The sequence below is a fragment of the Somniosus microcephalus genome, chromosome 30 (genome assembly GCF_052327205.1).
Source record: "Somniosus microcephalus isolate GS21.2 chromosome 30, FLI_Smic_1.0, whole genome shotgun sequence".
NCBI classification, from domain to species: domain Eukaryota; kingdom Metazoa; phylum Chordata; class Chondrichthyes; order Squaliformes; family Somniosidae; genus Somniosus; species Somniosus microcephalus.
In genome coordinates this window covers 41368496-41388207 of record NC_141016.1, presented here as the reverse complement: position 1 = coordinate 41388207, position 19712 = coordinate 41368496, and the positions used below count along the sequence as shown (strand labels likewise).

Genomic DNA, 19712 nt, shown 5'->3' with positions numbered 1-19712 from the left:
CCTGTGCCCGATTTTCAAATCTGAAACAAGGAGTGGAGTTGAGGGCAACTTAAACTCACCCTTAGCATCACTTCAGCCATTTAACGTAATGATTTAAATAAAAACACAGCTGATGTGTTATCCTCAGGGCTGTGAGACTCCAGTTCTGTGTACTTTTAAAATAAAATCGATTGTATCAGGTGCCTCTACTGCAGACATCATTTGTAGCAGGAATATTCCCAGACAGTGAATTTTAATCTTTAAATCAGTCGTACTCAGTGCCACCCTGCACCCCACCTCTCCCCTACCCTGTGGCCCATCAGCCACCTCATTGTGTGTTTAGGGATTTATTTACATCCCATCAGCGCAGAAAGAGAAATATCGAGAACTTCAATAAAACGTTAGTAACGCCGCTGTCTCAAACAGGAGATAGCTAGGGCAGAAAGTCTGGCTTCTTTTGGTGAGGAGTGAGACAAGGGCAATTAGGGATGGGCAATAAATGCTGGCCTTGCCAGCGACGCCCACATCCCATGAACGAATAAATAAAAAGATGACACGCCTGTCACCTGGGAAACAGAATCTGGACATCAGCAGGGACAGGGTTCAAATCTTCCAGCCGTCAGATTTCAATGCTGCGTTCCGACGGCCTTGCCTCTTCCCATACCTCTCGACTGCCCCGTTTCAACCACGGAAACCTGACATTAAACCGCATCATCGAGAAAAGCGACATCGGCACAAGAAATTGAAATTCACATCTCATTGAAACATACAAGATTCTGAAGGGGATTGACAGGTTGAACGCTGAGAGGTTGTTTCTCCTGGCTGGAGTGTCTAGAACTAGGGGGTATAGTCTCAGGATAAGGGGCGGCCATTTAAGGCTGAGGTGAGAAGGAATTTCTTCATTCAGAGGGTGGTGAATCTTCGGAATTCTCTGCCCCAGAGGGCTGTGGATGCTGAGTCGTTGAGTATATTCAAGGCTGAGATCGATAGATTTTTGGACTCTAGGGGAATCATGGGATATGGAGATCGGGCGGGAAAGTGGAGTTGAGGTCGAAGATCAGCCACAATCTTATTGAATGGTGGAGCAGGCTCGAGGGGCCGTATGGCCGACTCCTGCTCTTATTTCTTATGTTCTTATGTTCTAAGACTCCCAAACCAACAAAAGCAGCGGCTTTGCCAGTTTGACAGAAACCTGTACCCCATCCCAAGCACTGAGGGTAATCTCGTCCTCACCACTCACTGCATGTGAGATGTGGATCCCCTACTAGTAGCCTCTTGGACAGCATGTAGTGTTCACACAACTGCTGTCCGCCACTGGGTGACGATGAAAGCCCCAGTTTATTTTATAATGGTGGAAGTGAGGTGTGCTGAGAAAAGGTGAATTTTCCATGGTTGTTGGCCAGAGCCTAAACTGAACACAAAAAATACGCCAGTCTTTTTATGAAAAGCATGAAACAAATATACAAAACATTTCAATTTATTCAACAACTATAATCTACAAAAGGGTTGAAAAAAAACAATTATTATATCGACATCTTGTTAAAGAACTCCTGTTCCCATATTATAATACTGTACGGCACAAATTATACAAACAAATTAATTTTTACTGAAATGGCACACACAATTACTTTGCATTTAACAGAAAAATAGACCTTTTAGACGTATTCAATATTTCAGCTATATTCTTGCCTGTATATTGTATACTCAGTATTATATATTCATCATCTCATAACCTGAGTTGCACATCTATGTAACGAAAGAAGAACATGCTGTAAATGCACAGCCGGTCTGTAGAGAATTGACAAGTTAACATTTCGCAGTAGACTTTTCCTCAGAACTAGAAATCAGTTTCCAATTCTGATGAAGGGTCTGTATGTGAAATGTTAACCTGCCCTTTTCTCTGGCGTATTTCCAGCATTTTCTGTTCCTATTTCAGATTTCCAGTTTTCCTATTTATATTTGTATTTGTATTTAAAGGCTGGCATCTTCCAATCAGACATAAAGGCAGAGGCTGCCCTCTAGTGGCTCCATTCTGCAAGAACCGGTTTTGAGGTTCCTCTGTATGTGGTGACATCTGCACTTTCAATCAGTTTTAAAACTTTGCCCATTTTTTCATTAAGTAAAAGTTCAGAAGTGCATGGCCTTGAGGAAACTTTATTTTCACCTTCTTTCTGTCAGACAACTCATATGGGATGAGACAAAATTGTTCGGGTGAATGGCCTTTCTCTGATCCTAAAAATGCTTACTAACGGCGATAAACCCGTGAAACTAAACAGGTTAATGCCTGCGTTAAAATAGCAAAGGAAAAAAATGTGCTAAGCACCTGTTCACTACTATTACTAACAGTAATTTCTGGCTCTTGTTTTTATATACTGAAACATGGGTGGTATTAACCATGGGGTGAAACCAATGTGGCAGAGCTTGGGACTGCCCATGTTCATTGACAGTATTTGAATTTCGACACTTATTTGGATAAGAAGAGGAAAGCAGAGGAACAGAATGTATCCCCCATAGTCACAGGTGAGAGTGCTATAATAAAACAAAGTTTTGATTCTTTCACTCCCTGAGGGACCAGCCATGTGGTGGTGATTGGTTTGTGAATGAATCTCATACTCATGAGGTCATGTGTCTGTCCAGTCACTATTCTAAAGAGTGCAAGTAAGAATTGCCACCGTTCTGACACACACAACACAATTGTAACAATCATTTGTTGAATCCAAAGTTTGGACCAACCAATGTCCAAAGCTAAATAAGCTGAATCTTTGTTCAAACTCATCACTTCTCCTGGGATTGGGAACATTTTGCTAAATTTCTAGAATATGCAGTACTGGAAGAGACGATTATGGCTTATTTGGGCAGTCCCACATTTCTGCAGTTGTTCAGTTATTACTCTTGTGTGTTTTACTGCTCTGCCATAAGGATTGCTGGACACGGTGTTTCCAGGGCTCAGCTATTGTTGCCCCGAGCAGTCAGCAGGAGTGTGAGGGCAATCGCTCACTTATGGCTTCACCCTCCTTTAGTGGGAATGACCTGCATGCCTGCGATCCCTCCCCAGCTGGGATTGTGGCAGGGACCCATGAAACTCAATTCCACGTGAAAACACCAGTGCTGTGAAAATTGTTGCTATCTTTTTACAGAAAAAAATAATTAGCCAAATGTAATTGAGAATTGTAAAGCTAGAAGTGGGTGGGTTGACTTCGGGCTTGAGATTTAAAAAAAATTTCACAGCACACCCGACCCAAACCCACCTGTTTTTGGGGGTTAAAATTCCCCTCTTGGAGTCTGTTGGTAAAACTATGTCAGGAACTGGGCCATCTGAAGGCGCACAGCACAACCCACTGTCTCCAAAACCATCAACCATCAACCCAGTGACTGCATTTATTTGGGCATATCACACGGTCACATGAGAACTTTAACATGAAAAGAGCCCTACAGGCATCTCAATCAAGGTTTCCTTCAGATTGACATAGACCCTGAAGCTGACCACGAACCATTTGGACTCATGCAGTTGTGCAGGACCTAAATAATCCCAATTTAGGCTCCCTGACACTAGACACAAGGCAGAAAAGGCCAAAAACGTTGCACATGCACTGGTGGTGGAGTATGCAATTAGTAGCAGTAGTTTAAGACTGGGGTGATGTACTGGTGGTTACAGAGCCTGTCACTGGAGAGCAATTTGAAGACTCTCACACAAGAAGCATATTGGCTTAATTGTAATTTTTTCTTCTTCAAAAGTATATTGATACCAAGACACTAAATAAGCGACAACACTAGTGCAGTTTGGCTTTGTGTGGCCTCTCTTCATTATTACCCTCTTTGGAAAAGTTGAAAGCTCCTCCTGAACGTGTGCAGCTTCTGGTCCTTTATAATTATAATTATTTACTGACTCGTCCTCTGTGCTATTCACCTCTGCCATCTCTGACTGAATTGCAAGCTTAAGTTTAGAGCACTGACAATTCAATCACCAGATGAAATAAAAGCAGGAAATACTGGAGACGCACAACAGGCCCATGAACATCTGAGAGCGAAAAGGCAGGTTAACATTTTGGGTGATGCCCTTCATCAGTTCTCCGCTGATACACTCTGATAAGGAATCTGCAACTGAAACGTTAACCTGTTTTATTTCTCTTTCACGTGCTGAGGACCTGCTGCATATTTCCAGTGTTCTCAGAATTTTTCTTTATCTCTACTAGAAATGTAAATCCCCTTCCTAGGCCCTTCTAGAATTGGGTCTGAAGTTGATTTAGAATTTGATATATGATTATTCAGTGTGAAAATGTATCCATACCTGAGATTCAAACTCCTTGGATTTTCATCCAAATTGTTTAATCAAAAACAATGAAACTGAAAAACGTCTGTAAAATGTGCAAACAGACCAAAGAACTGAAAGAAGCATATGTTGACCATCTGTCAGCAAATCTAGACCTTAAAAAAAGCAGCATGAAGCATTCCACTCATAGTGCAATCGCAGCTTGGGCTCGGCAAACGTCTTTCATTGGCAATAATTGAGGGAGGGAACCCTTCTCAGTGCAGTCAGTGTCCAGGGGATACCTGCAGCCACTCTGTATCAGACTGCAGTCCCTGTGACAGAGCAGCCTCAACATCTAGCTGCGCAATCATTGGCAGGGATAACATTTTGGAAGGTGGACAGGTGGGGTTGATCTGGAGAAAGGTACAGGCTTTCTTAGCTCGAAAAGGTCTTTTCCTCTTTTCTTGAAGGACTTTTAACAATTCTGCAGTTAAACTAGTTTATCACAAATAATTCCACTTCTAGCTTTGAAAAAACCCCTCCTGAATACAGTTAAAGCATGATTCAAGCCCACACATTCACTCCATCGTTACCTTTAGTCACAGCTTTGTACACTATTGCTGAGGTTAGACGTGAGGGACCACCCGAATGGAGCCTGCTAAATACTATGGATCCTGGTGTGGGAAGTGCCAGCACTGCAGCTCCTAAGTCTTAAACACATCTCGTCATTGCTAATGCTGGACTTGTGTAAAAGGCTCTGCGTTCTACTGAGAGAGCTTGAGAGTCATTGGAATCAGACCCCAGCGTCCAAAGCTGTACCATAGTCAGCTCAGAGGAGTAGCAACAGATCCCTGAATCAGCTGCAGTGTTCTTGGAGAGGGTTAAAAGATTGATCCGAATATCATCACGGGTCTTTAGTGACTCCATCAATCCCCATTGTTGCCAGGAACTGCTAACACTGCGCCTTTTAAAAATTAATCCTTTGCATAGCTTGTTGTCTGTGTGTACTTCACTTTCAAAAACTCTCACACACGAGGCTTCCCTGATGGCTCAGTGAGCTTATTCACTGAGTAGTAGAGTCATATGGACCACAATGGCCTCTGGTTCCAGCCCGCAGCAAGGAGTCAATGCCTTCAGGAGGGGAGAAAAGTGTGAACAAAATATGCCAACTCCATAGATTGGGGTCATTTTGACTTTGTGCGACAGTGTAAAAACAGGTGACAGCGAATCAGCAGCCTGTTTTACATCTCTTCCCATTTTTGTTTCCATTGAAGTCAATGAGATGTAAAACGGGCTGGCAACTCATCAAGCCCGTTTTACAGTATCCTGCAAAGTCAGAGTTACCCGCATTGTCTTGAGCTGTGCTATCTGTGCTGCCCAGCCTCTGGTAAAATACACACATCTCAAAGAGGAACCATATAACTGAAAGCTGCATCTAAATCCCTAGCGAGGGAAATGCACAACCCCTCTGTGTTGCTTCGTAACCTCATGGTCCCTTTTCCATTCAACTAATGGTGATAGGGATGATCCTTAAATTATTTAATCGTGGTGGAGGCAGCAATTGTATTCTTTTTAAAAATAGAGCCAATTTATATACAGTACATGTTTTAATATTTTTGGGTAGAGCTCTCTGCTGTTTGACACTGCAGTCTAGAGGCTTCCTTATTTGTGAACGTCTGCTTGACTTTTCTGGGCAGTTCTTGTATTAATTTAGTTTTTCTTCCCTTTTCTGCCCTTCGTGCCTGAAGGCATTGACTCCTCTCTGGAGTACAGTTCAACCAGCAGTTACCTTTCTTTGTGTATGAGCCTGGACTGTCTAACTTGGAGGGCATCACAGTCAAGCTCCATGCAAACTTCACCGTATGTCCCCAAATAGAATTACAGGTAGTTGGAATTTACAGCACAGAAACAGGCCATTCGGCCCAACCAGTCCATGCCGGAGTTTATGTTCCACACGAACCTCCTCCCGCCCTACTTCTCACCCTATCAGCATATCAGAAATGTCCCAAAGCTCTTTGTATACAACAAGTCTGTTTTTGTTGATGTTGTTTGAAGGAGGAATGTTGGCCCAGGACACTGCAGGGCAGACGGGCCATGGTTTAACGTCTCATCCGAAGGGTGCAGACAAACGTACATTTTTCAGCAGAAGTCAGCGGCTAGCGATCAGTAGCTGGAAACTTGGCTCGGGTCAATTTGGTGCCTTAACTCACTCAGCACAGATCAGGAATCAGTGGCTTCAATGCTACACCAAGCGGTGCTTTGATCCAGTAGGCCATCGTGGAACAGTGTGTGAGGGAGCCTCAGAGGATCCATTGCGGTCCGACAGCGTGAAGAAGCTTCATTTGATGTCTTGCAATGCGACTGAGCCAAGAAGCCACATACATAAACAGCAAGAAGTGCTTCAATAAAAGTTATAAGTTATAAAACAAATTTAAACTTCACATTGAAAATACAAAAATAAAGGACCTGCCCTCCCATGTTGTTCCCTAATATTTTGCCGAATATTTTCCAGCCTATTTTTCTTGATTTCCTTCATATACTTGGTTACCAGGGGCAGGTTTCCACAGCCCCACTCAGTTTTTTAATCAAATATTTGACCTTCAAATATTTGTTTCTAATTATTTTCATATTAATTTTCTGTGCCTGCTTGGAATAATTTTCCTGTAGGTTCTCCGCTCTGACACGTTTCTCTTCACTTTGACAACCGGCAGTTCCAGGTTGAGCGACGGACTGGAGTGCGATTTCTTTAAGGTACTGCTTTCTCCTTCCATGGTGTCAAAGAGCTGAGCTTCCAGCTTGTCCAGGTCATCGGTGGCTCCTTTCAGCTTCACTTTTAGAAGTTTCACATAAGTTTCAATTCGGCATTTCTGCAAACAGTAAAAAGGATTTGAAAACTGGCAGCACAGTGTTTTAGTGAGAAACCCAGGTGAAAGGGTCAAGGCCCCAGCGCAACAAATCACCCAGGTTGATAAAAGTAGGAGAGGCGATGAGGTAAGTAAGGATGTTGTAGTCAGCTGATGCCAAGCAGCAGTTTAAAAGCCTCAAGATTATGGAAGAATAGAAAGACTAGACTTCTCTTCACTCTTACACCTTCCACTGCTCCAGTACCAGATTATCTCCTCGCCCCTCTTCCACTTTTCCAATACCAGACTTCTCTTCACTCTTACACCTTCCACTGCTCCAGTACCAGATTATCTCCTCGCCCCTCTTCCACTTTTCCAATACCAGACTTCTCTTCACTCTTACACCTTCCACTGCTCCAGTACCAGATTATCTCCTCGCCCCTCTTCCACTTTTCCAATACCAGACATCTCCTCACACCTTGCACCTTTCACTGCTCCAATACATAGAAACATAGAAAAATAGGAGTAGGAGTAGGCCATTCGGCCCTTCGAGCCTGCGCTACCATTCACTATGATCATGGCTGATCCTCTATTTCAATACCATATTCACGCTCTCTCCCCATACCCCTTGATGCCTTTTGTGTCTAGAAATCTATCTATCTCCTTCTTAAATATATTCAGATTTGGCCTCCACAGCCTTCTGTGGTCGAGAATTCCACAGGTTCACCACCCTCTGTGAAGAAATTTCTCCTCATCTCAGTCCTAAATGTCCTACCCCGTATCCTGAGACTGCGATCCCTGGTTCTAGACCCCCCCAACCAGGGGAAACATCCTCCCTGCATCCAGTCTGTCTAGCCCTGTCAGAATTTTATACGTTTCAATGAGATCCCCTCTCATTCACTAGTCTAAACTCTAGTGAATACAGACCTAGTCGACCCAATCTCTCCTCATACGACAATCCTGCCATCCCAGGAATCAGTCTGGTGAACCTTCGCTGCACTCCCTCTATGGCAAGTATATCCTTTCTTGGGTAAGGAGACCAAAACTGCACACAGAACCCCAGGTGTGGTCTCACCAAGGCCCTGTATAACTGTAGTAAGACATCCTTGCTCCTGTACTCAAATCCTCTTGCAATGAAGGCCAACATACCATTTGCCTTCCTAACTGCTTGCTGCACCTGCATGTTTGCTTTCAGTGACGTGTGTGCAAGGACACCCAGGTCCCTTTGCACATCAACATTTCCCAATCTATCACCATTTAAATAATACTCTGCCTTTCTGTTTTTCCTACCGAAGTGGATAACTTCACATTTATCCACGTTATACTGCATCTGCCATGTATTTGGCCACTCACTCAACTTGTCTAAATCGTCTTGAAGCTTCTTTGCATCCTCCTCACAACTCACAATCCCACCTAGTTTTGTGTCGTCAGCAAACTTTGAAATATTGCATCCCTCATCCAAATCATTGATATATATTGTGAATAGCTGGGGCCCAAGCACTGATCCCTGCGGTACCCCACTAGTCACCGCCTGCCACCCCGAAAAAGACCCATTTATCCCTACTCTCTGTTTCCTGTCTGTTAACCAATTTTCAATCCATGCCAGTATATTACCCCCAATCCCATGTGCTTTAATTTTGCATACTAACCTCTTATGTGGGATTTTATCAAAGGCCTTCTGAAAATCCAGATACACCACATCCACTGGTTCTCCCTTATCTATTCTACTAGTTACATCCTCAAAAATCTCCAGTAGGTTTGTCAAACACTATTTCCCTTTCATAAATCCATGTTGACTTTGTCTAATCCCGTTGATATTTTTTAAGTGGCCTGTTATCACATCCTTTATAATAGACTCTAGCATTTTCCCTACTACTGATGTTAGGCTAACCGGTCTGTAGTTCCCTGTTTTCTCTCTCCCTCCTTTTTTAAATAGTGGGGTTACATCTGCCACCCTCCAATCTGCAGGAACTGTTCCATAATCTATAGAATTTTGGAAGATGACAACCAATGCATCCACTATTTCTATGGCTACCTCTTTTAGTAGTCTGGGATGCAGATTATCAGGCCCTGAGGATTTATCAGCTTTCAGTCCCATTAATTTCTCCAGCACTATTTTTTTACTAATACTAATTTCCTTTAATTCCTCCTTCTCACTAGATCCTTGGTCCCCTAGCATTTCTGGAAAGTTATTTGTGTCATCTTCGGTGAAGACAGAACCAAAGTATTTGTTTAATTGCTCAGCCATTTCCTTGTTCCCCATTATAAATTCTCCCGTTTCTGACTGTAAGGGACCTACATTTGTCTTCACTAATCTTTTTCTTTTTACATACTTGTAGAAGCTTTTACAGTCCGCTTTTATATTCCTTGCAAGTTTACTCTCATACTCTATTTTTCCCTTCTTAATTGATCTCTTGGTCCTTTTTTGCTGAACTCTAAACTGCTCCCAATCCTCAGGCTTGCTACTTTTTCTGGCAACTTTATATGACTCCTCTTTGGATCTAATACTATCCTTAATTTGTTTTGTTAGCCATGGTTGGGCCACTTTTCCTTTTGTGTTTTTGTGCCAGAAAGGAATGTATAACTGTTGCAATTCATGCATTCGTTCCTTAAATGTTAACCATTACCTATCCACCGTCATGCCTTTTAATGAAGTTCCCCAATCTATCATAGCCAACTCCCTCCTCATACCTTCTTGGTTTCCATTGTTTAGATTTAGGACCCTAGTTTCGGATTGGACTTCTTCACTTTCCATCTTAATGAAGAATTCTATCATGTTATGGTCACTCTTCCCTAAAGGACCCTGCACAACAAGATTATTAATTAATCCCTTCTCATTGCACAATACCCAATCTAGGATAACCTGTTCCCTAGTTGGCTCCTCATCGTACTGGTCTAAAAAAAACATCTCGTACACACTCCAGGAATTCATCCTTGCTAATTATTGCTAATTTGGTTTGGCCAGCCTATATGCAGATTAAAGTCACCCATGATTACTGTAGTACCCTTGTTACATGTATCTCTAATTTCCTGTTTGATGCCGTCCCCTACATTACCACTACTGTTTGGAGGAATATAGACAACTCCCACCAATGTTTTCTGCCCCTTGGTGCTTCTTAGCTCCACCCAGACTGATTCTACATCTTGATTTTCTGAGCCAATATCCTTTCTCATCTGATTTCATCCTTTACTAGCTCTGATTTCATCCTTTACTACCAACGTCACCCCACCTCCTTTTCCTTTTTGCCTGTCCTTCCTAAATATCGAATATCCTTGGATATTCAGCTCCCAGCCTTGGTCACCCTGTAGCTATACCAGAAATCTCCTCAACCCTTACACCTTTCACTTCTCTAACACCCACCCGGCTTCCACCCACCCCTTACATTTTCCACTCTCCTAACACCGGGTTTCTCTTCATAGAGGCATAGAGTTATACAGCACGGATAGAGGCCCTTCGGCCCATCGTGTCCGCGCCGGCCATCACGCCCTGTCTAATCTAATCCCATATTCCAGCATTTGGTCCGTAGCCTTGTATGCTATGGCATTTCAAGCGCTCATCCAAATGCTTCTTGAATGTTGTGAGGGTTCCAGCCTCCACAACCCTTTCAGGCAGTGAGTTCCAGACTCCAACCACCCTCTGGGTGAAAAAGTTCTTTCTCAAATCCCCTCTAAACCTCCCGCCCTTTACCTTGAATCTATGCCCCCTAGTTATTGACCCTTCTACTAAGGGAAAAAGCTCCTTAGTATCCATCCTATCTATGCCCCTCATAATTTTGTACACCTCAATCATGTCCCCCCTCAGCCTCCTCTGCTCCAAGGAAAACAAACCCAATCTGCCCAGTCTCTCTTCATAGCTGAAGCGTTCCAGCCCTGGTAGCATCCTGGTGAATCTCCTCTGCACCCTCTCCAAAGCTATCACATCCTTCCTGTAGTGTGGCGACCAGAACTGCACACAGTATTCCAGCTGTGGCCTAACCAGTGTTTTATACAGCTCCATCATAACCTCCTTGCTCTTATATTCTATGCCTCGGCTAATGAAGGCAAGTATCCCATATGCCTTTTTTACCACCTTATCCACCTGTTCCGCCGCCTTCAGGGATCTGTGTACTTGCACACCCAGATCCCTCTGACCCTCCGTCTTGCCTAGGGTCTTACCATTCATTGTGTATTCCCTTGCCTTGTTAGTCCCCCCAAAGTGCATCACCTCGCACTTTTCCGGGTTAAATTCCATTTGCCACTGTTCCGCCCATCTGACCAACCCATCTATATCATCCTGCAGACTGAGACTACCCTCCTCGCTATTTACCACCCTACCAATTTTTGTATCATCCGCAAACTTACTGATCATACCTTTTACATTCATATCCAAGTCATTAATGTAGACCACAAACAGCAAGGGACCCAGCACCGATCCCTGTGGTACCCCACTGGCCACAGGCTTCCAGTCACAAAAACAACCTTCGACCATCACCCTCTGCCTTCTGCCACTAAGCCAGTTTTGTATCCAACGTGCCAAGGCACCCTGGATTCCATGGGCTCTTATCTTCTTGACCAGTCTCCTGTGTGGGACTTTATCGAAGGCCTTACTGAAATCCATGTATACCACATCCACTGCGTTACCCTCATCCACACACCTCGTCACCCCCTCAAAAAATTCAATCAAATTAGTCAGACATGATCTTCCCTTGACAAAGCCATGTTGACTATCCCTGATTAATCCTTGCCTCTCCAAGTGGAGACTAATTTTGTCCCTCAGAATTTTTTCCAATAATTTTCCCACCACTGATGTTAGGCTCACTGGCCTGTAGTTCCCCGGTTTTTCCCTACTCCCCTTCTTGAATAATGGAACTACATTAGCGGTTGTCCAGTCCTCTGGCACATCCCCTGTGGCCAGAGAGGTTCTGAATATGTGTGTTAGAGCCCCCGCAATCTCTTCCTTTGCCTCACACAGCAGCCTGGGATACATTTCGTCTGGGCCTGGGGATTTATCCATTTTTAGGCCTGCTAAAACCGGCAACACCTCCTCCCTCTCGATGTTAATATGTTCGAGCATATCACAGTCCCCCTGCCCTATTTCTATGTCTACATCGTCCCTCTCCATAGTGAAAACAGATGCAAAAAGTTCATTTAGAACCCCTCCTACATCTTCCGGCTCCACACACAGATTTCCACTTTTGTCCCTAATGGGCCCTATTTTTTCCCTAGTAATCTTCTTACCCTTAATATACTTATAAAACATCTTAGGATTTTCCTTTATTTTGCTCGCCAGTGTTATTTCATGGCCCCTCCTTGATCTCCTAATTTCTTTTTTAAGTATCCCCCTGCACTTTTTGTACTCCTCTGGGGCTTCCTCTGTCTTTAGCCTTTTGTATCTGCCAAAAGCCCTCCTTTTTTTCCTAATCCATTCTCGTATATCCCCTGACATCCAAGGTTCCCTGTGGTTTTTGGAACCACCCTTGACCTTTACGGGAACATGTTGCCATTGTATGATCTCAATCTCCCTTCTGAAAGCCTCCCATTGCTCCGATGCGGATTTTCCTACAAGTAGCTGATCCCAGTCCATTTTGGCCAGATCCTGCCTTATCCTATTAAAATCGGCCTTCCCCCAATTTAGAACCTTTATTTCCGGCCCATCCCTGTCCTTTTCCATGACCACCTTAAATCTCACCATATTATGGTCACTGTCACCAAAGTGCTCACCTACTAGCACTTCTTCCACTTGGCCGGCCACATTCCCCAGAATTAGGTCCAGTACCGCCCCCTCTCTTGTAGGACCTTCTACATGCTGGCTCAAAAAGCTCTCCTGGATGCACTTTAAGAATTCTACACCCTCTGTGCCTTTCACACTCTGACTATCCCAGTTAATATTGGGGAAGTTGAAATCCCCCATTACTATTACCCTATTATTTGCACATTTCTCTGAGATTTGCCTACATATCTGTTCCTCTATCTCCCCCTGACTGTTTGGAGGCCTATAGTACACTCCCAGCAAAGTGCTTGCCCCCTTCTTGTTTTTAAGCTCCACCCATATGGCCTCATTAGAGGAACCTGCTAATATGTCATCCCTCCTTACTGCAGTAATTGACTCCTTAATTAATATTGCAACACCCCCTCCTCTTATACCCCCCCTCAACCATGTCTCCGTGATAGCAACAATATCATACTCCCATGTGTTTATCAACACCTTCAGTTCATCCACCTTATTTGCAAGACTCCTTGCATTAAAATAGATGCCATCCAGCCTTGCCCTTGTATATTTGCCCCGTCTACCAAGCTGACTTGTTTTTTTCTCTATAATTGGCAGCACATCACCCCCTATTTCAGCTCCCCTCTGTATCCCATCCCCCTGCCAAGTTAGTTTAAACCCCCCCCAACAGTGCTAGCAAACCTCCCCGCAAGGATATTTGTCCCACTCTGGTTCAGGTGCAACCCGTCCGACTTATACAAGTCCCACCTTTCCCAGAAGCAGGCCCAGTGATCCAGGAAAGTAAAACCCTCCCCCCTACACCAACTCTTTAGCCACGCATTCATCTGCTCTATCCTCCTATTCCTATACTCACTAGCACGTGGCACTGGGAGTAATCCAGAGATTACAACCTTTGAGGTCCTGCTCTTTAATCTGTTACCTAGCTCCCTAAATTCTTGATGCAGGACCTCATCCCCCTTCCTACCTATGTCATTGGTCCCAATGTGGACCACGACCTCTGCCTGCTCACCCTCCCCCTTAAGAATGCCCTGTAGCCGCTCAGTGACATCCATGACCCTGGCCCCAGGGAGGCAACAAACCATCCTGGAGTCACGTTTGCGGCCACAGAAACGCCTATCTGTTCCCCTTACGATAGAATCCCCTACCACTATTGCTCTCCCACTCTTTTTCCTCCCTTTCTGAGCAGCAGAAGCGTCCCTGGTGCCAGGAAGCTGGCTGCTGCTGCCTTCCCCTGGTGAGTCATCCCCCTCAACAGTATCCAACTTGGTATACCTGTTTGAAAGGGGGATGTCCGCAGGGGCCCCCTGCACTTCCTGCCTGCCTCTGTTGCTCCGCCTGATGGTCACCCAGTTTCTTTCTGCCTGTGCAGCCCTACCCTGCGGCGTGAACAACTCGCTAAACGTGCTATCCACGACCCTCTCAGCATCGCGCATGCTCCAAAACTCATCCACCCGCAGCTCGAGCGCCGCAATGCGGTCTACAAGTAGCTGCAGCTGGATGCATTTCCTGCACACATGGTCGCCAGGGACACTGGCAGCGTCCCTGACTTCCCACATGGAGCAAGAGGAGCAGAACACCTGTATACTTTCCACTTTTCCAACCCTCCATTCATTTAACACCAGCTTGTTCCTCAATGTTGCTTCCCTCTGCTTCACCACTGTTGGCTGCTTATTCAGATACTATGCCTCTGGAACCCTTGGCCAGTTCCCCCAATTGGGCCACTTCCCTGCTTTGAAAAACCACCTCAAAACCTTCCTCTTTCATCGTCCCTTCAGTTCCCCATCCTGGTCTCTCCATTCCTTTGGCCTTTCTCCATCCTCAGTGTAAGACACTCTGATATGTTTTCCTGAACACGAGGAGGTCACTATAAATGCAAGATGTTGTTATTCCTTTGAAGAAAATGAACAACCTCACATAACATTTTACCAGGATGGCTTTTCTGCATTCCAGATCATGCTGTCAGCTCTAATATTACCAACACAATTACAATAGGTATTACAACAGTGCAACACTCCGAGGGTTCAGGAGGTGATTGAAGAGAGTGATGTTCAGAAATAGGCTCTCCCTAAGGACCTGTATAACCTTTCAGAATTACTGCAACTCAGCAATCCTGATTATGGTGTCCCACTGTTACTGCTTGAGTTCTACTGTAAATTTATATGCAATTACTTCAAAAAATGGACTCATGTTTTCTTTTTGCATTTTCCAACCAATTTGTAATAAACATTAAAAAAAATTATAAATAAATTAATACAGACTGGTTGGTACAGCAGGTCACAAGGCTCCTTCACCTCTGGGATCACCTGGCACCCATCTCTCTACTGACTGTGAGGGTACTACATGAAATGAGTTTGCACATTCCCAATCTGGACCCTCGGGATACTAGCATACAAATGCAACCTGTTTAAAATAAATGGGTTAACGCCTGCACCGTATTATTTGAGAGAGGAATTTCAAACAAAGGTATTAAGATTCTGTACACTGGTACCGCATGGTACAATTCAGGGTCCTAGTTTCTCATGGTTGTGAGTTCATAACATGCAACTGCGCATAACCCAGCAAAAGTGGCACTAAATTTACCATCTTTCTCAATGCGACCACAAGAATGACAATGGTGCAGTAGAGGTTGCTTTTCTGAGGTCAGGTGATATAAAGGGGGCTTTATTCCAACATAACTTGTAAGTTGCCTGTACAGAATGTCTGGACACTGGTGCCAAAAGTGGAAACTATGCCCCAGCTCTAGCCCTGTCACCTTGATGAGCACAAAAATTCACCAAATAAAAGCCTAAAACCCAATTTTAAAGCCTTACCTCATATTCAAAGTATTCCTGCTTCAGTCTGTACTCCTCAAACTCCTTTGATTTCCCTTTCTTGTCTGGAAGGTTCAGTTGATGATCCTCGAGGTCGTCCAATATCGATTGTAACATTGCATCATGGGATTCAAGCTGTGCCTCCTGAAACAGACGGTAAGATTTATTATAGAGATGAGTAGACAGTAGATTGGTGCCTTGGGTTTATTCAAACCCACCTGAAGCAATCTCATTTAGAAGGAGGCCATTCGGCCCATCGTGCCTGTGCTGGAATCTAAGACAATTCTAAAATAAAACTTCACCTCCTCCTTCAGCTCAGTGAAAATCCAGCACAACCTTCAGCTTGTCCTCACCCTGATCAAAGTAGGCACAGGTTCCTCTGGCCTGTGCTCACCCCCATCGAGTTGGGTTCATCGCTGTGTTAACTCATACATGCAACTCCTTCTCGGCCTTTTGGCTAAGATGAAGTGTAGTATCACACCCCAGCAATGGGGTAGTGATGGTCCCCCCCAGCTATGGGGCGGTGTAAAAGAAAAAAAAACCTTAATTAAGGGGCGGAAAAAAAAAAATTACTCAAAATTAGACTTCCGGAGTCTTTGAGCTGATTTGTAAAGCTTCATCCTTATCATAATTAGAACACTACACGGTTCAGAGAACAGTTGAGACAGACGGTAAGATTTCTGTCTTAGGTTTGACCCCAATAAATGTCACTTTCTTAAACGAAGGATTGGTGTGACATTCTGCATGGAGAAGCAAGTCTGCTTCTCGGAAACTATGGGGTAACTTTCCTCGGAGCTTCTCCCGCTCCACCACCATAACATCGACGGAACTTCAGCAAAGTTATGGCAAAGGAGTTTGTAGCATTCTTCTGCAAAATAGTGACTCTATAGCCCCAGCTCAGAAGCTCCAGAAACTGCAATGCCATAATGACCAGATCAACTTTTTTTTTTAGTGATGCTGGTTGAGGGATAAATATTAGCCACAACACCAGGGATAACTCCCCTACTCTTCTTCGAAATAGTGCCATGGGATCTTTTGCGTCCACCTGAGTGGGCAGACGGGGTATAGCTTTAACATCTCATCTGAAAGACGGCACCACCGACCGTGCATCACTCCCTCAGCACTGCCTGGATTATGTGCTGAAGTCTCTGGAGTGGGACTTGAACCCATGACCTTCTGACTCAGAGGCAAGAGCGCCACCAGTCTCTGAGCCATGGCTGACCCCTAAAAAACAGAAACCGAGAAATGCCTACACAAAGAAAGGGAGAGGGAGATATGCAGAGAGAAAGGGAGATAAAATGTGTGAGAGACAAACATACAGAAAAGACAGAGACTTAAAGAAAGAAGGAAACAAGGATCAAAGACATACCGATCCAAAGATTATGGAGAGGTAGAGCAAAAGAGAGAGATGGAAAGCGTGGAAGATAAAGATAGAGAGGGAACTGTAAAATTTTATAGAGTGGGTGACAGTTACAGGAAGAGAGAGTCACATTTTTTGTATCTTTGAGCAATGTCACAGATGAACCAATTATTACAAAATCTCTGGGATTGCATGACTACGACCATTTTGAATATGTCAAGCTGTTCATGTGAAGTTTTCTGTCCTGAAGGGGGTCCTGAAGACAGTAGTACTAAATGATACCAAACCATTCAGTGTGCACAAGGCTGTACCTGTGACTGTTTAGAGGCTGCAGCAGGAAGTATAGGACGGCTAAACTTCCTCTTCGATCCAATGGCTGCTGGGAAGGGAGGTGAAGAAAACATGGCAGCCATGAGATTGATCCGAGTGATCCAGGAGTTCATCTGGTCAGCACTTCTAATAGAAATGACAGGAAAGAAGTGTTATTGAAATACTTTTTACAGTTGAAGTCTGATTGTTTTTAAAATTATTTTTGCCTTGTCGATTGGCTTGGGAGAGAGAGCTTCTAAGGGTGGGATCTGTGGAGATTGGAGGACAATGCCAAGCTTGTGGTATGACTATATTATTCAGATACTCCATGATTTGCACAATGCATATGTCCATGCACAGTGATTGTGCCCAAGAGCCCAACAGAACTTGTAAGGGGTGATTCCATGGCTTGGATTTTCCAGAGAAGAGAACTGCTCATAGGGAGCACCTCAGGAAATCAATGAAAGTGGGTTCCTCAAATCTGCGCCCTCTGAGCACCAACCCATGCTGGGAGCTCTGGATCATAGAATTAACCGTGCAATGACACTGCAGTACCCGAATGAATAAGCTGCATTTAGTTACTCAAAGTGTTCCAATTGGTCCTTTTATAGATCAAGGAGAACATAGTCACCCTCCAGCTCAAACCAAACAGCGCCACTCACCAAAGCAAATTAGCCCCACTGGAAGCAACGCAGCACAGATACGCATACTTCAGGAAACTAGTGATGTTCCGGAGGAATCACAGGATGAAGTAGAGATTGGCGTGGGAGGGAGAGCTTCTAAGGATGGGATCTGTGGAGATTGGAGGACAATGCCAAGCTTGTGGTATGACTATATTATTCAGATACTCCCATGATTTGTGCAATGCATATGTCCATACACAGTGATTGTGCCCAAGAGCCCAACAGAACTTGTAAGGGGTGATGGGGGCATAGTCTCAGGATAAGGGGTTGGTTATTTAAGACTGAGAGGAGGAGGAATTTCTTCACTCAGAGGGTTGTGAATCTTTGGAATTCTCTACCCCAAAGGATGCTGAATCATTGAGAATATTCAAGGTTGAGATCGATAGATTTTTGGACTCTAGGGGAATCGAGGGATATGGAGATAGGGCGGGAAAGTGGGGTTGAGGTCAAAGATCAGCCATGATCTTATTGAATGGCGGAGCAGGCTCGAGGGGCCGTATGGCCGACTCCTGCTCCTATTCCTTATGTTCTTGTCTTATGCTCTGCTGGTGGTTGGTGGGTCCACAGCTGGTACAGAATGGGGCCTAGAATGTTGACTACCCTTCCTGAGTTGTATGGGGATTCCAGCCCATAGTGGGCCTTCTATGCAAAAGTGCAGCAATGGAAGCACTATATTAAGGAGTCACTTGCCTTCCCAACAGTGGAAAGTGGTCTGGGTGGTGAGAAGGTCCAACACCCAGATATGCTTTGCCATCTTCCATATGAGTGAAGTAATGGAGCAGTTGTCTGCAGTGCAGTTTGCCACACACATACTGTGACTCAAAGGGTAGGTGATCTGCTGCCAGGCCTCTGCAGTGTCACTAATGTTGGCAGCTCTCTCTGCTTGCTCCTCCCTTACCATTGGGATGTGCCGGGCGTTTACTTGGCATTGTAGCCAAGATTGAAAACTTACTAGACTGGTAGAATTGAACAAGTGCCCCACCATTCTACTTTAAACTGTGTTACATTTTGATGACATTGGTCCTCCAGTGGGCTGTGACAGCCTGTTACTGGAATGTTTATGAATCACCAGCTTATTTATTGAATATACCATCCCTGCCATTGCAATTCGGAAATATGTGAACTGGACAGTGCAGTCAAAAAATGAGTTGCTCAGCCAGTTATTTGGGAATTTGAAGTCATCTGCCTTTGTGTAACTAGCCTTATTAGAGTTCATTTCCACAGTAACCAGGATAGTGGTTCAGTTGGGTGGTGTGGGAGAGCAGTGCTGCTGGTGTGAAGTATTGATGCTATCTAACCTCCACTGGTCTTTTAATCGTACAGCACAGTTTGCGTTATACTTACTGAGCCTGGAATAGAAAGATTCGCCAATCGGCAGTCTGCAAACGGAAAACGTGTGGCCGTTTGTTATATTCAGCGGCTTTGGTGGCCAGCGAGTGGTGAACACTGATCGCCTCCTCTGATGACTGCTTGTCAGGCCTGTATTCATCCTGGGGATAGCAATGAGAAGACGCAATTCATTGTTTCTGGAATGTTCTTGTCTGGCAGCTTGCTTTATCAAATACATGGCAGATGCAGTATAACGTGGATAAATGTGAAGTTATTCACTTTGGTAGGAAAAACAGAAAGGCAGAGTATTATTTAAATGGTGATAGATTGGGAAATGTTGATGTAGAGGGACCTGGGTGTCCTTGTACACCAGTCACTGAAAGCAAACATTTAGCAAGCAGTTAGGAAGGCAAATAGTATGCTGGTCTTCATTGCAAGAGGAT

At 44.4% G+C, this 19712-nt stretch overlaps 1 protein-coding gene across 1 annotated transcript in view; it reads right to left on the bottom strand.

Annotated features, from left to right (window-relative positions):
• Positions 1-1440: 1440 nt before the first annotated feature.
• LOC147098167 (uncharacterized) overlaps positions 1441-19712 on the bottom strand; it is a 109980-nt gene continuing 91708 nt past the window's right edge. The window contains exons 13-16 of the mRNA XM_085971367.1: positions 19285-19430; positions 17260-17404; positions 15589-15732; positions 1441-7095 (exon numbers count right to left, since the gene is read on the bottom strand). Of these exons, the coding sequence (XP_085827493.1) occupies positions 6853-7095; positions 15589-15732; positions 17260-17404; positions 19285-19430 (678 nt within the window). The 3' untranslated portion in view covers positions 1441-6852. The remainder of the gene's footprint in view (positions 7096-15588; positions 15733-17259; positions 17405-19284; positions 19431-19712) is intronic.